Source organism: Amphiura filiformis, chromosome 10 (genome assembly GCF_039555335.1).
Source record: "Amphiura filiformis chromosome 10, Afil_fr2py, whole genome shotgun sequence".
Taxonomy (NCBI): Eukaryota; Metazoa; Echinodermata; class Ophiuroidea; order Amphilepidida; family Amphiuridae; genus Amphiura; species Amphiura filiformis.
The window spans coordinates 17851553-17868153 of record NC_092637.1 but is presented as its reverse complement, the minus strand read 5'-3'; the positions used below and the strand labels follow the sequence as shown (position 1 = coordinate 17868153).

The 16601-nt window shown below is 36.3% G+C and overlaps 1 protein-coding gene across 1 annotated transcript in view; it reads left to right on the top strand.

Annotated features, from left to right (window-relative positions):
- The window catches only part of LOC140162588 (cilia- and flagella-associated protein 43-like), a 46323-nt gene that overhangs the window by 5317 nt on the left and 24405 nt on the right, over positions 1-16601 (top strand). Inside the window, 7 exon segments of the mRNA XM_072185850.1 lie at positions 2906-3158; positions 3935-4084; positions 4767-4951; positions 5642-5922; positions 7031-7208; positions 8431-8532; positions 9474-9551. Coding sequence (XP_072041951.1) covers positions 2906-3158; positions 3935-4084; positions 4767-4951; positions 5642-5922; positions 7031-7208; positions 8431-8532; positions 9474-9551 — 1227 coding nt within the window.

Genomic DNA, 16601 nt, shown 5'->3' with positions numbered 1-16601 from the left:
TCGAATAATAGTTGGCAGAAGCGTTTATAAAAAATTATATAAATTATTATGTAATTTGAATTTTGGAATTGACACACAAGGAAAGGGTGTTTATTTCCAATATGGCAAGTTTCATCTCCGCCATTTTTATTACGCCTAGATTTGGCGTATTTTACTAGTTAACATCGTCAGGTGGCAGTCAACGTACCTAATTAGTATAAATTATCGTGATGACTGTTTTTCCTAAAAAACTAGAAAAGACAATTGCAAAGACAAGAAATTGCATTGGAGTGGAATTTTATCACAGACTTTTATGATAAAGTTAATTTATAAAAAGTCAATATTTTTTCAGACAGAAAAAATTCCCACGGATGACTATAAAGGCGAGACTGTCTTTTAATCATGTCATAAAATAGCCAAGCATTATGCCTACTCAAGTGGGCGGCTGTTTTTGTCCATTCAGGAATACCATTGTTACTATATACAATGCTAAAAGGATAACCTGAATGGAACCGCACGTGAGTTATAATAACGTGTAAGTTGTGGTCTTCACTATGATTGGCTGGCTTGTTTACAAGACCAGCCATGAAAACCACACTTGATAAAGTTGCACTGCACATTCGGGCGTTGATGATACAGCAGCTCTGTACCTGTAGAGCTGGAGTTAGTATATACTAGAATGTGCTTTTAAGTTCAAGCTTGAGCTTTAATATCATGCTAACATGACTTCATTAATTTTGTTTTCATGTTATTGTCCTAACACGAGAGATCCGAAATGGATATTCGTGCCTAAGGACAGGAAGGTCATTTTTAGCAATCATCACACGAAAAGACCAGAAATGGATACTGTGCTGAAATTTGCATAGATCCAAGTTCGGAATCTATGGTTTCTTGTATGCTTTTATATGATATACCATATAGGCCTATATTATATAAGAAAAACGATATAATTCAACTATAGACATTCTTCAACTAAGTAGCATGTTACTAGTATAGGTTGTACTGCTATGAATAAGTAAAGCAGTAAGCCTATAGAGTGTCTGGAATTATTCTATATTACGGCATAAGATGACATTGTCATGGCGCTGTAGTAATTCGTGAGAGCTTTAGTAAAAGCTAACCGATACATAATTCGACACATCAATTTATGTTCAAAATCTAAACATGGGTCAGTTTTAGAACCATTCTAGACCTTCATAGCGCAACTGATGACGGAGTGTAACTCCAGAAACGTGAATTTGTATATAAGCTTGCATACAGCTTGCAAATCAACGTCTTGCTAGCTGTATGTTTAGTAGCAACGGATTTAGCTTGTTCCAATTTTGGTAGATAATCATGATATTGGAACAAAGTATAGCTAATTGCCGATATGAGTGGGTTTCGTTTGAGAATATGTTATGCATGAGTAGCATAACTTAATACATTTGCAAGGCTCCAAAGAGCAGGCAAAAGAGACTTCTAGTAAAATCATCATTATCATAAAATATAGTACCAAGTGCAGGTACATATAAAGTATACTTGCTTTCAAGTCTGAAAGAAAATTATGTGAACTCCATTAATTGCAAGTCTTTGCTATGTGTTTTAAGCTGTATGGAATTAATATTTTGTTTAATTCCTAGTTAGCACGCTTACTTTTCAGAACGCCGCATTAAAAGCCAATAAGACATGTAACACTGATCTCTCACAAAGTTGTTTCGATTAATCAATATTGTTATACCATGTACACGGTAGAGTGAAGAGATCAGATGGTGTTTAACATGTTTAGATGTTTACAGCATGATTCGATATTTCGGGTATTTCTAGCCAGAATTACCGAGGATTTCAGATAGAAATTCCTTACAAAAATGAGACTCTAAATTGTTCCATAGTTTTGGATATTTCTATGTTTTTCGTATTATATTTTCATCGCCCAATGAGATAGCTTCTGACTGGATTCAGGTTCTGTCCGGGACCTGCCGCAGTTATAATTTTAGTTGGATGTACCTACTATTTGATCTAAATTGAACTTACTGAGTTGACCAATTACAAAAGTAAAGCTAAAACCTTTTGTGTAGACAAAATTATAAGCAATGGCATGTTCAAAGGTGGTCTGGGGGTAAATGCCCTCCCCCCCCCCCCCTCCCCCACTTTTGATGTTCATCAGTCTGGGGAAATGCACCCAGTCGGGGAAAAATCACGGGGTGCCAATTACGAAGTGAGCGCAGTCAGTGGAATCAAGACCCGTGTGGCCACCCCTCACTTTTAAAAGACCTGCTAACTAAGTGATTTCATTTTGGAATTTCTCTTAGGGGGAACTTGAATGATATTTTTGCACTTTTGCAAAGTCGTTAGACTAAGGCAGCTAACTCTGTCATGTTTGCATGCCCAATTCAACTTGTAATCCCTACACCCTCTAAGTGGAAACATGACCTTAATCATCGGGGGGGATTTAAAGTGGATATTTTAAATAGCGTTAGACCAGGTCTTACTTGTTTTATGTACAGGAAATGAGAATCCGTTTGGATTCTCCCAGTGGAATTTTGCAAGAATCCATGGATTCTCGCCATATAATTTGTATGATAAACTGAAATATTTACGAGAATCCATTTAGATTCTTGCCATTTTATTGATGAGAATCTTTGCGAGAATGGATTCTCAGATTCTTGCCGTATTTCTGACCCTGGGCTCCCTATACTATGTCCAATCTCACTTTATGCAATCAAACATTTGATGTCATGTTGACAACGTTTGTCCATCCCTTTATATCACCAGGCATCCTGTATTGCTGCATGTCCATCATCTCATTGTGCAGCAGTAGGCACTCTCTCAGGCCATGTGTACATGATAGATACAACTGACATGAAGAGTCCACCTTCCCTATATTATCCCACTGTGAGATCAATCCTTGATGCCTTAACACTATTTCTCCATCCCTTTATATCACCAGGCATCCTGTATTGCTGCATGTCCTTCATCTCATTGTGCAGCAGTAGGCACTCTCTCAGGCCATGTATACATGATAGATACAACCAACATGGAGAATCCACGTATTGTGCATCGCCTTCATATTCATCAGACACCGGTTTTACAGATGGTCTACGATACGGAGGGAAGATTCCTCATCACAGGGTCTGATGATGGCAATGTCTTTGTGGCGGATGCAAGGCCTAGCGCTGAATTCAAAGTTGCAGCACAAACTGGTAAGTTATGAACTTAAAGAGGAAGCCCCGCCAGAGCAGTCCTTCTGGGATTAACCAAACCTGCCTGGTTATCAAATTAATCAGTGACCATTTACAAGTGACTTATAATGTCTATGTTTATACTATGCCAGGGTCATTTGTTTGGCAACATTTTCTTAACATGATCAAAGACATTTCACTCCCTAGAGGTTTGATTCACCCCGGACTGCTCCAGCAGGGTTTCCTCTTTAAGCCTGTGATTTATAGAAGAAAAAATATTGATTTATGTAGTCTACTACTATTGTGCACTTCAGAGGTCTTTCATGAATTCACAATGGGTTTTTAATGAAGAGTCTTAGTCGTCATAGTATTCTAGTGTTCATATAGTTAAAATAGTTTGAGCACTACACAAGATGATATAAAGAAGCAAGAAAAAGTGGGTAATTTGTTATTTAGACTGTGGATATAGCTAGACAGTAGCTATGTTGTCATCATGTGATCACACCTCAGAGGAATTGCTTAATGATGGGAACATTATTCCTCGCACAAAACATCAAATTGTGATTTTAAAATTAGTTTCTAAAACTGGCGGTATGAGTGAATCACATTGCATCATTTATTTGCAGTTTGCTTGGACATTTATCATCCAGCAACGTGTTTTAAGCAGAATTTATTATCCTTTTTAATTACTACTCTAAAATTCAAAGTCAGCAATAAATGCTTTATAAGTTGCAGATTGGTGTTCATCATTTTTATGTTGTATGTATCAATTACGTCTATTTTTTTTTTTTTTTCAGAGGTGGAAGGTGTTGTAATGGGAATAGCTACTAACACAGAGCAGAAGCATGGGCCATGTAAAGTCATCATAATAGCCAATAATAACAATGATGTGATGTCAGGGGCCAATAAGTGTATACAGTTTGACCTGCCTGATGACCTTATCAAAGGTATGCGAGTGAATGACGCTCTGTGAATTCAGGGGTGCAGGGGATAGGGTTTTTTTTTTGCTTTAAATTCTTTGCTATTCTTTACCCAAAATTCTAAAAAAATTTAGTAATATCTGTCAGAAAGAGTTTCTGTCGATTTTAAGCCAAAATAACGAGGTAAAGTGAAAGAACCCCCGCTGGCTATTTTGGCTGTTTAACATGAAATAATTCGATATGGGGAACTCAATGTTTACTGTAATATCGAAATTGCTTTTGTTGACCTACAAATACAACAAATAATTCTATTTAGGTGTAAGTTAGGACATAACATTACAAATGTTAACTTATATAGCAAAAAATCTGGTTTGGAAAAAAACCCACCAATTTTATATTATCAGATCGTAAATGAATTTAATGGTGCGGACTCTGCATTCGAACAATTGTGATGAAATTTCTTTTCATTAATTTTGACATATAAAAAGATGCTCTTAGTGGCCTATTCCAGTGGAAATCCATACACCCTCTATGGAAGACATTACCATAATCTTCCACACAGGGAGTGTGAATAGCAAATGGCATTACCTAAATGGGTGACTCTATTTGAAATCTACACCCCTGTGTGAAAGATGAAGGTCATGTCTTCCATAGCGGTTGTATGGATTTCAACTGGAATAGCCCGTTGATACTGTTTACTTTTTTTTAGCATTACCAAGCTATTTAGCCAGCAAGCACTGCGACCTCAAAGATGACGTCATAAACAAGATGTCCCTTAACCTGTCCATCCCATCCTATGGCGTTGCATTGAAGTCTGACAGAGTGTTCTATACTATGGCAAGTGACTCCAAGAAATTACTTCAGATTACACTCCCTGAAGAGCCACCTAAAAAGGTAAGATGGTATATTCGATAATATGAATCTAGCCCTGATTTGTTAATTACATGATATAATCATCTCAGCAATCAGCAAAATATATCCTTTTTAGCAATTTTAAGCTTAATCATCCTCAGCCCTATTGACTATTCTTATCATATCTCTGATTGGCTAAATATATTTTACAGCCCTCTTTGTAGCCAATAAAAATAGCTTTTAGAGGCCGATAATTTAGCCAGTATTGCACATGGTGTTAGGTTGTGACCTGTAATAAAAGTCTGAGATAATAAAAAGTTCACCTCGTGACGTTTCCTGTTAAAGTCGGAGATGGTTTGTTTAGGCACCTGTTGTGATAATTGAAATTTCTGAACTCAGCAAAAAAACAACATGCTCTATTGTTATCATGGGGTAGATTAGCCCTATTGTTATTTTTATACCTTTAAATATTCAAACTGTCTCAAAAGTTAGGTCTTAGTATGGTAATAGGAAACTTTCTTTCCTGAATGCACCATGTCAACAGTGCCTAGAAAAGTTGCTTTTTGCCTTCCATCATTTTCTGCAATTTTTTTTTTCCGATGAAGGCACCCGATGAATCGACCTCCCTTTTCCCCGGGTCAAGGGTCGATTTCTGACTTTATTATAACATCAACTTATTATCTCTGTATCACACTTGTAAATTATATCTGTCTCCCTTTCGTTACCCATCAGGCCAACAACAAGGCATCCTACCTTCAACCCGATGCAGAATTCCCAGCTCACGATCTTGCTGGTGGCACACTCACATTCTCTCTTCACCGTCAGTGGCTTGCATCAGCAGCACCAGATGGAATGCTTACGCTACGAGAACTTGACGATCCGGAGCATCCCATGAACGTGCCAGTGCATAGTTGTTTTATGGGTGGAGTGTTCGAGACACGGTTTTCGTCTGATGCCCAGTGGATGGTGACGTGCGGGGCTGGTGATGGCGTGATTGCATGCTATAAATGGAAGTAAGTTGCTTCAAGAAATTTAAGACAATAAGGAAGATGTGTCATTCAGATCTTGATCTTTGAAAATTGCAGGGAAAAAAAACATAGTGTGCTACGCAAGCCTCAGCACACTTTGCAGGGAAACTACACATAACATTTACTCCTGAGAAAGTGTAGCAAAGCAGTTAGGAAAGTGATTATTCTTCCTCACCTCAAAAATCAAAACCTAAGACTATTTGTTGCTTTACATATAATTTTGTTTGATACAGGAAAAAAATATATCGAGGGTTGAGAGCCAGAAAGCCTTAACTCACAATCACCTGCTCCCAAAAAATGAGCATAAAGTCGCCAGGACACTATAGAAGATACAGTCCATTTTCAAAATTTATACTTGTGAGATTTGTTGTGAATTATGGAAGATAAATTATCTTGTATCTTGTCCTTTAATCAAGAAAACAAAAGAAATTCTGGAGGAAATATTGATTTTTGAAGACCAAAGCAAGGAGCTATCCTAACATGCTTGGTATGAAGTTAGAGGATATAAAATAAGGATTTCAAATCTGGAATATCTCAGAAAGTTATTTTACTAACTTAATGGCTATTTTGTAAAAGCTTGTCATAGTGAGGCTTTCTGGTTCTGAACCCGCGATATAATAAGGCCCCCCAAAAAATTGTTTGTTTGTCCATGTCCGACCGACCGTGTACCCTGGTCCCGACTGTGTCTTTTTTTTCTTCTTCTTCTTTTTTTTGGAATTTTTTTGGGGGAATTTTTTTTTTTTTTTTGGAAATTGTTTTTTTTTTTTTTTGATTTTTTTTTGACATCAATGGGAAATTGTATAAAACAGTGGTTAGTACAAATTTAAAGAAAGAAAATGTAAAGAAAATGAACAGTATAACATGCAGAACCATCTCAAGAGTTAAACCAGTGAAGTGCTGTGTGTTTTGACTTATTTACCAGTCTTCAAATTGTCAGTTTCAAGTGCAATATCTGTAAAAAAAAACCGACCCAACTGTTTCATAAGCCTCTATGGACAAACAAACAATTTTTTTTTTGGCCTAAGGCTAATTTCTTTGAAAGCCAACCTTTTGTTATTTAATTTCCTTCTCAAAATATCTTATTGTGCCATAGCTTTACTTCATCTGGTAAGAACAAAGCCACAGGTGCCATAGAGGCAGCCAGGTCCAACAATGCAATGTTACATGGAACAAGGAAATCAGAAGACCAAATACTGAGTGGACTACCTGATTGGGCAGAAGCAGCTTCCCTGCCAGCCTCGCGTACTGTGTCCAAGTCTTTTGATGGTCAGGTAAGGTCATAATAGATCCAATTTTCAAGAATGCAGTTGACAAGTATAAGACTTGGTTTCATCAACAACAAAAAAATTAAGAACAATTGGAAGTGGAACATCCTGTTTGGCCGAAGAGTCATTAGTCCAAAGAGGGTTAAAGTTAGGGATAAGAACAATATAGGTTAGGTTTAAGGTTATGATTAGGGTTAGTGTTAGGTGCAGGGTTTGGATCAGAGCTAGGATAAGAGCCAGGGTTACTTTAGAAATATTGTTATGTTAGGGATTAGGGCTTAGATTATAGGTTAGGGTTAGAATGAAGGTTAGGGTAGGGATTGGGTTTTATAATGATTCGAATCTGATATTTCGGACTAATGACCCTTCAGACTGTGTAACCAGGGGTCCATTCCACAAAACTTGACAGCTGCGTAAGTCTCAAAATTCTTCGCAACTTACGATGAGTCGTAAGTTACATTTCACTAAACTTACTTACGAACAGTACCCTTCGTAAGTAATAGGGATTTACTACAGGGACCCATCGTAAAGTTATGTCTAGTATTGGGTATTCGTAACTTTACGAACGGTTGCTTGAGTTACAAAGGGTTAAAAATTTAGTGAAATGGACCCCTGAACACTAAGCTTGTGAGATGCTTGTTTTGTATTCTTTCCATTGATTTTTTAACCAATTACAAAACTTTAAATGCCTCGGTAAACGCCTGTAACTTGATGACTTACTCCTTCGAGTTTTTAGCGTGAGTAGTTTTCCAACTCCCTAATTTATTATAGATGTTGTCAGACAAAATATTTTCAATCATTCATTGATAGGAATGCTGCATGGTGTTAATTGTTAATTATTTTTTTATTCATTGATTAATCCAGATTTGCAATATTATGAACATTTTGGTATTTAAACTTTCCTCAATGTGCCTCATTTACTTGTTGTGGGTCATAAATCATGGTCGCATCACATACTGATCTACATGATACAACACGATCTTTTCGCATACAGAGCTATAAGTTTAATACCATGTTAAACAATGTTGCTTGCAAGATTGCTCAATTAACTTTCATTGACAGGGTATAGTAATATTATTTAAGATGGTATCAATTATAGCTCTGTATGTGAAACAATTTTGTTTCACACATTATTGAATTTACAGCTCTGTATGTGATGAGACCAATGAAATGATTTGTATTACATGAATGCTGTTAAATAATTCTCCTTTTCTTTCCTTATGTCCAGCAGACGGCTCTGGAGAAGGCATTAGAGCAGGATGAGATCTATATGACGCCTACACCAACCCTAGCTGGTGATCCCACTTGGAGAGAAGTCAAAGAAATGGAGGTAGGATTCAGTGCAGTATCTGCTATTGATAACCTCATTAATAAACACGATGCGTGCAATCCAATCATATTTTATTATTTGTGAAAACAATCTCACAATTGACCGCAAAAATGCGTAATTGTTCCAATGTCGCACACAATTGACTTCCGTGTGCAGACAAAGGCGTCCAACAAACTGCTTGGCGCTGGCTGCGATTTGGATTGCGAGCTACCATATTTGCACAGATTCTGATACGCACTTTTGTTATTGGTCGTCTTGTTTTAGCCTGATCGATTTTGGGAAAGGGAAGATGTAAAAATTGTTTACAAACTTTTGAGGAAAATTTTGTGTTATTTTGTAAAGTTACAAAAGATCAAAGTGACGGTTATGAATGAAGTTAATAACTTTGCATCGGTAATATGTCGGGCAGTACGCCCTCGGGATATTCCTCGGTTCCAAAGGCAAAATGTTTAGATTTTTCACAATGCCCCCCAAATAAAAGATGCACAGTTATTAATCTCTAATTGTTAATGGACTATTCTTAATGTTTTATGAAGACTCCCAAAGTAAATGCAGTATCACTTGGGCTATTCCAGTTGAAATCTATACACCCCGTATAGAAGACATAATTAATTAAAAAGCAGCAGACAAAATGAAAAGAGGTGCAGACAAATCTGTGGTATTTTTCAGTGGTAAGGCCAAAAAAAAAAAAAAAAAGGTTTGTCTCAAAGCTCGCGCGCGCATTTGTAAAATCGTGAGATTTGGAAAAAAAGAAATGCGGAATTTTTTTTAGTTTTTCCGGAAAAATTCGGCGAAAATCAGATTTTTTTCTCCAAATACCATGAAAAAAGTCGGGAAAAAAAATAGCATTTCGCATTTGTTTTCAAATCACTCGTGAGCTTTGAGACAAACTATTTTTTTTTTTTGCCTAATGTGTAATGTACTATTCATTATTTCTGTAGGCTGTGCGAGCAGAAGATATGGAATATTCGGACGTCAAGAAAGATCTCAGAAATGACATTAGGGAGTTGAGAAGAACTGTAAGTATTGACTGAAGTTATGCATATTCTTGTTTGAATTGCAATGATTACAAGCCGACGTCAAACGTCGGCTTGTGCTGTCTCTTCTCAATTCTTCTTCTTCTTCTTCTTCTTCTTTCTTCTTACAAGCCGACGTCAAACGTCGGCTTGTTCTGTCTTCTTCCAATTCTTCTTCTTCTTCTTTCTTTCTTTCTGGCAACTCGTGACATTTTGCGTGACTTGCCACGTTTCGCCCTAGCTCTCTAATGCTTTGACAGATTTCAACCATACTTGAGCCAAATGACCACTGGACTAGGCCAAACCTTACATTTGACTTTGACCTGACTGTGACCTTTGACCTTGACCTTATGGCCAAAAATGTTGATTTCACAAAAAATGCTACTCCTTCCACAAATTACATGCAATGATCATGTGACTCATGCATATGAATCAACATGTGGCAGTGCTTAAAACTTCCTAAAAAGAATTGAGGTCAAAGGTCATTAAGGGGTCATTTCGGTCAAAATCTGAAAAATTTGTAAAAATATTCAAAAAATCACTGTCTGTACAAATTACATAGCAGAGAGTCGCCATTAACACACATGCATTGCTATTAGCCAGGGTCCTTAGGATGTCTACAGTTTTGGGGTCAAATGTCATTAAGGGGTTACTTCCGGTCAAAAACCAAAATTATCAAAAATGTTCAAAAAATTTTTGTCTCAAAATGTAGACAGACCAGAGTAATATAACCATCATACATGAATCAGTGTTACCTGATGTATGCATGGTATTTTTATTTTGTGGGTCAAAGGTCATTAAGGGGTCACTTCCTGTTTTTAGCTAAATAACTTTAAGAATTTTTATCTCAACAACTAAACATAGTAGAATGTTTTAATTAAAATTGGAACAATGCATTTTGTCGGTGTACATAAGGTTTTTTTTTTTTCATTGAGGTCAAAGGTCATTAAGGGGTCAAAAGGTCAATCAAAATTTTAAAAAATCAAAATCCATGTATAAGTTCGATTAAGCTGAAATTCACCAGGATTATTTCTTATGACATCCTAAGCACAATGCAAGAGCAGTTGACCCCATCCGTAACCCAGGGGTCAAGTTATAGGGGTCAAATTGCGGCTTGTATTCAGCGTCTGTTGACTCTAGTTACCTAGCCGGGACACCGGCTAGGTCTTGTGATGCTATCGGATCTTTCTTCTTCTTCTTCTTCTTTCTTCTGGCAACACATTTCAAAATGCTTCTTCTCCTACATGTTACATCCTACAATGACGTCACTTGCACATATGCATCGGCTATATCCAGTGTCTATAGGATATTCACAAATTTGGGGTCAAAGGTCATTAAGGGGTCATTTCCGGTATAAAACCAAATATCTTCAAAATGCTTCTTCTCCTACATGTTACATCCTACAATGACGTCACTTGCACATATGCATCGGCTATATCCAGTGCCTATAAATTATTCACAGAATTTGGGTCAAAGGTCATTAAGGGGTCATTTCGGTCTGAAAGCTAAAAATATTCAAAAATCACTGTCTTTACAAATTACATAGCAGAGTGTTGTCATTAGCACACATGCATTGCTACCAACCAAGGTCTTTGGGGTGTCTACAGGTTTGGGGTCAAAGGTCATTAAGGGGTCGCTTCCATAAAAAAACAAAAATCATCAAATATGTTCATTTTTTATATCTCAAAACGTAATCAGACCAGAGTGACATAAATTTCATATATGCATTAGTGTTACCCGATGTATGCACGGTATTTTTATTTTTTGGTCAAAGGTCATTTAGACGTCATTTCCGGTTTTAAGCTAAGTAACTTCAAGAATTTTTATCTCCATAACTAAGCATAGTAGATTTTTTAAATTTAAACTGTAACAATGCATTTTCTCGGTGTATATGAGGGTTTTTTTATATTAGGGTCAAAGGTCATTAAGGAGGTCAAAACGTCAAATTTGCAAAAAAAATGTTTAAAATTACGGAAAAGTAGTTGTATCTCAGCCTATTAAAGACGGATTAAGCCCCTACATGCTACAGCGATGCACCATTAATGGTGTGAGATGTCCATAATAGCCGGTCAAAGGTCAAACTTTAAGTTAAGACTGACATTTCCGGCCCGGCTAGGTCCAGATCTGTAACCAGATCTAGTTCTTTCTTTCTTCTGCTTCTTTCTTCTGGCAACAAATTTCAAAATGCTTCTTCTCCTACATGTTACATCCTACAATAACGTCACTTGCACATATGCATCGGCTATATCCAGTGTCTATAGGATATTCACAAATTTGGGGTCAAAGGTCATTAAGGGGTCATTTCGGTATAAAACCAAATATCTTCAAAATGCTTCTTCTCCTACATGTTACATCCTACAATGACGCCACTTGCACATATGCATCGGCTATATCCAGTGCCTATAAATTATTCACAGAATTTGGGTCAAAGGTCATTAAGGGGTCATTTCCGGTCTGAAAGCTAAAAATATTCAAAAAATCACTGTCTTTACAAATTACATAGCAGAGTGTTGTCATTAGCACACATGCATTGCTACCAACCAGGGTCTTTGGGGTGTCTACAGTTTCGGGGTCAAAAGGTCATTAAAGGGGTCGCTTCGGTCAAAAACCAAAAATCATCAAATATGTTCATTTTTTTATATCTCAAAACGTAACCAGACCAGAGTGACATAAATTTCATATATGCATTAGTGTTACCCGATGTATGCACGGTATTTTTATTTTTTGGTCAAAGGTCATTTAGACGTCATTTCCGGTTTTAAGCTAAATAACTTCAAGAATTTTTATCTCCATAACTAAGCATAGTAGATTTTTAAATTTAAACTGTAACAATGCATTTTCTCGGTGTATATGAGGTTTTTTTTATATTGGGGTCAAAGGTCATTAAGGAGGTCAAAACGTCAAATTTGCAAAAAAAATGTTTAAAACTACGGAAAAGTAGCTGTATGAAAGACGGATAAAGCCCCTACATGCTACAGTGATGCACCATTAATGGTGTGAGATGTCCATAATAGCCGGTCAAAGGTCAAACTTTAAGTTAAGACTGGCATTTCCAGCCCCGGCTAGGTCCAGATCTGTAACCAGATCTAGTTCTTTCTTTCTTTCTTTCTTTCTGGCAACCAGCTTCTTCTCTTGCATGTTACATGCTACAATGACGTCACTTGCAGATATGCATCGTCTATATCATGTGTCTATAGGGTGTTCACAGATTTGGGGTCAAAGGTCATTAAGGGGTCATTTCCGTGCATAAGCAAAAACCTTCAAAATGCCTCTAACACGTGACATTTTGCGTGACTTGCCACGTTTCGCCCTAGCTCTCTTATGCTTTGACAGATTTCAACCATAGTTGAGCCAAATGACCACTGGACTAAGCCAAACCTTACATTTGACTTTGACCTGACTGTGACCTTTGACCTTGACCTTATGGCCAAAAATGTTGATTTCACAAAAAATGCTACTCCTTCCACAAATTACATGCAATGATCATGTGACTCATGCATATGAATCAACATGTAGCAGTGCTTAAAACTTCCTAAAAAGATTGAGGTCAAAGGTCATTAAGGGGTCATTTCCGGTGAAAGTCTGAAAAATTTGTAAAAAATATTCAAAAAATCACTGTCTTTACAAATTATATAGCAGAGAGTCGCCATTAGCACACATGCATTGCTACTAGCCAGGGTCTTTAGGATGCCTACAGTTTTGGGCTCAAAGGTCATTAAGGGGTTACTTCCGGTCAAAAACGAAAATTATCAAAAATGTTTAAAAAATTTTATCTCAAAATGTAAACAGACCAGAATAATATAACCAACATACATGAATAAGTGTTCCTGATGTATGCATGGTATTTTTTATTTTGGGGGTCAAAGGTCATTAAGGGGACACATCCTGTTCTTAGCTGAATAACTTCAAGAATTTTTATCTCGAGAACTAAACATGTTAGAATTTTTTAATTAAAATTGGAACAATGCATTTTTTGTCGGTGTACACAAGGTTTTTTTTTGATTGAGGTCAAAGGTCATTAAGGGGGTCAAAAGGTCAATCAAAATTTTCAAAAAATCAACAAAATCCATGTATAAGTTCCGATTAAGCTGAAATTCACCAGGAATATTTCTTATGACCTCTTAAGCACAATGCAAGAGCAGTTGACCCCATCCGTAACCCAGGGGTCAAGTTATAGGGGTCAAATTGCGGCTTGTATCAGCGTCTGTTGACTCTAGTTTCTTTCTTCTTTCTTCTTTCTTCTGGCAACCGCAATCAACTGCATGTAGTCCGCAAGGATTGACAGATTTCAACCAAAGTTGACCCAAATGACCATTGGGCTAGGCCAAACCTTCCATTTGACTTTGACCTCGCTGTGACCTTTGACCTAGCTATAATGGTCAAAAATGTGATTTTCAAAAAAAATGCTACTCCTTCCACAAATTTCATGCGATGAGGACATGGTTATATCATGTGACTCGACTTTAGTCGGTGTCTATAGGGTGTGCTCAGATAAGGGGTCAAGGGTCATTAAGGGGTCATTTCGGTCAAAGTCTAAAAAATATTCAAAAATTCACTGTCTTTACAAATTACATAGCAGAGAGTCGCCATTAGCACACATGCATTGCTACTAGCCAGGGTCTTTAGGATGCCTACAGTTTCGGGGTCAAAGGTCATTAAGGGGTTACTTCCGGTCAAAAACCAAAATTATCAAAATGTTCAAAACATTTTTATCTCAAAATGTAAACAGACCAGAATAATATAACCAACATACATGAATTAGTGTTCCCTGATGTATGCATGGTATTTTTATTTTGGGGGTCAAAGGTCATTAAGGGGTCACTTCCTGTTTTTAGCTGAATAACTTCAAGAATTTTTATCTCAAGAACTGAACATGTTAGAATTTTTTAATTAAAATTGGAACAATGCATTTTGTCGGTGTACATAAGGTTTTTTTTTTTTTTTTTGTCAAAGGTCATTAAGTGGGTCTAAAGGTTAATTAAAAATTTTCAAAAATCAAAATCCATGTATAAGTTCGATTAAGCTGAAATTCACCAGGAATATTTCTTATGACATCCTAAGCAGAATGCAAGAGCAGTTGACCCCATCCGTAACCCAGGGGTCAAGTTATAGGGGTCAAATTGCGGCTTGTATTCAGCGTCTGTTGACTCTAGTTTATTTTGTGTTATTGTGCACACAGAGGTCAAAACAACCTGAAGGGCACTCTCATGGCATGAGAAAAAATTACTACATGTTTCCTTTCAATTAAGGAAAAAAATATATGTCTAAGCTGATGAGAAATTTGAAATTTGTTTTTTCTTTTTTATTATCTTTTAAGGATCCAAAATGAGCGTTTATTGCGTTTCGACAGTATTTTTGTGGGACATGAGAGCACCTCAGACCTATCGAATTGCATTCTGAATACTGAAGCATGTCTTTCTGATATCAAATAATTTTCATTTTTTAAAATCACAATATAATACAAATTTTATGACAAATTATAAAAATTTGATATTTTTCAAATTTTGATATATAACAGTCCTAAAGTAAATTATATAAATCTAATGATATATTCTTAAAGTGTATGTAGCAGGGAGGAAAAGCCGACGGTCAATTGAAAATTTTGACCTTTCATATTGAAGATATGGATTTTTTTCCCCAAAAGACCTAATTTTTTTGGTGTTTTGGGAAAAAATCCATATCTTCAATAATTAAAGGTCAAAATTTTCAATTGATCGTCGGCTTTTCATCCCACTACATACACTTTAAGTATAAATCATCAGATTTATAAGTTTACTTCAAGTACTGTTAAATATCAAAAATATCAATTTTTAATGATTTGCCATAAAATGTGTATTCAATTGCGAATTTCAAAAAATCAAAATAATTTGATATCAGAATGACATTCTTCATATTCAGAATGCAATTCGATATGTCTGATGTGCTCTAATGTCCCAAAATAAATACTGTCCAAACGTTCATACCCCAGCCCTTAATAAAAGAGGCCCAATTTTGGATGTTTGGTTACAAAAGTTCATATTTTATATTCAATTTCATTTACTTGTCAGAAATTTTGAGTTAATTTAGTAGAAAAATGGAAAATAGGATCCATTTCCTGGATATGAAAATTAAATAAAAAGCTGTAAGAAATAGAATGCGGCAAAAATGTGGAATGTATGTGTGAAACTTTGAGACAAACTTTTTTTTTAAATTTGTCTTTGGAAGCAAGTATGAATTCTTCTTCAAAATTTGTGATAGTTTTGTTTGAGACATTGCACACTGATAAGTGAGACATGGTGGGTGTGAGACCAGGTGGTGTGATGAGTCTAATCAGCTTAATTGTAAGCGGCAGAACGCATAACATTGTGGATTAATAAAATAGCGCATACACACAGCTTGGCTCACCACCTATGTGAATTGCTTATTGCTTGACTGATGCGCGCTTTTGTGAATATATGCAGGCTTAAGTTTGGACTTTATTGACTCGCACAGTAACAAAAACCAAATAATTCTTGCCCATTATGAGCTTATCATAGTATAGATGAATTCTTTCTTTCTCCACCTTCATACTTTTCTTGTGTTTCATCTACTAACAACATATAGTTCTTGTATCTTTCACACACTGTTCATCATATTGTTGCATCATGTGTATTAGTATCGAAGGGTAAGTGGGTATTTTATGGCTCTCTAAGCCTGTGCCTATCCATACATTTATTTCATATGGTTAACATTGTTTATTTCTCAACCAGTATCAATGGACCTAACATATGTGACATGATATGAACCAACCAGACCAATGGAGGCAAATGTGAAAATTGAGTTATTACAGGGGTGTGATTCTTCAGGATCTTACCTGATTTCCTGGATTATTTTAGGCCAAAATTTACATAATTTTATTGATTTTCAGCCTGTTTTGGGGCATTTTAGCCCAGTTTCGCACTGTTTCAGATTTTCTACTACTTCCAGGATATTTCACAGTTAAGCTTTGAATCGCATCCTTGGTTATTATCATTAACATTATCATCATAAAAGCTCTGGGGGTGGGGGCAGTTGACATTGACAAAGGTGTATTAT